The sequence below is a fragment of the Puntigrus tetrazona genome, chromosome 25 (assembly GCF_018831695.1).
Source record: "Puntigrus tetrazona isolate hp1 chromosome 25, ASM1883169v1, whole genome shotgun sequence".
Classification (NCBI taxonomy): Eukaryota; Metazoa; Chordata; class Actinopteri; order Cypriniformes; family Cyprinidae; genus Puntigrus; species Puntigrus tetrazona.
In genome coordinates, this window is record NC_056723.1 from 6,852,802 (window position 1) to 6,853,324 (window position 523).

The following is a 523-nucleotide window of genomic DNA, read 5'->3' on the forward strand; positions in this document are numbered from 1 at the left end:
TCACCTCTAAGGGCTGTGAGAAACCACCTAGCAACCAGTTGGCAACACATTGCAGTTCCCTCTGAACACCTTTGCAAACAGATTAAAAAAAGGTGCTAGTGAGTCTTCATCAGTGTCCAGAGGAAGCTGTGTGTGTTTGAGTCAGGTGACTGCCCCTCTTATCCTCTCTGTCTGTCTCTGTGTGTGTGTGTCAGTGTTCAGGAGGAGCGGCGTTCGTCTCTCACCGTCGTCATGGCCTCGATATCGGAGTGGTACGCAGGGAAGAACGTGCTGATCACCGGAGCCACGGGCTTCATGGGGAAGGTGCTGGTGGAGAAGCTGCTGCGCTCCTGTCCCGACGTCAACGCCCTCTACATCCTCGTCCGGCCCAAAGCCGGTCAGTCCATGTCCGAGCGCGTGCAGGACATGATGAAGTGTAAGGTGAGAGCTCTCGGTGTGACTATTGTCTAATTGCTATTAATTTTTTATTAATATATACATTTTTACTATTTGAGTATCAATTAAAATTACTGATATGATTGTT

At 48.9% G+C, this 523-nt stretch overlaps 1 protein-coding gene across 1 annotated transcript in view; it reads left to right on the plus strand.

Moving 5' to 3' along the window:
• The first annotated feature begins 173 nt into the window (after positions 1 to 173).
• LOC122330874 (fatty acyl-CoA reductase 1-like) overlaps positions 174 to 523 on the plus strand; it is a 12,271-nt gene continuing 11,921 nt past the window's right edge. The window contains exon 1 of the mRNA XM_043228209.1: positions 174 to 420. Within this exon, the coding sequence (XP_043084144.1) occupies positions 232 to 420 (189 nt within the window). The 5' untranslated portion in view covers positions 174 to 231. The remainder of the gene's footprint in view (positions 421 to 523) is intronic.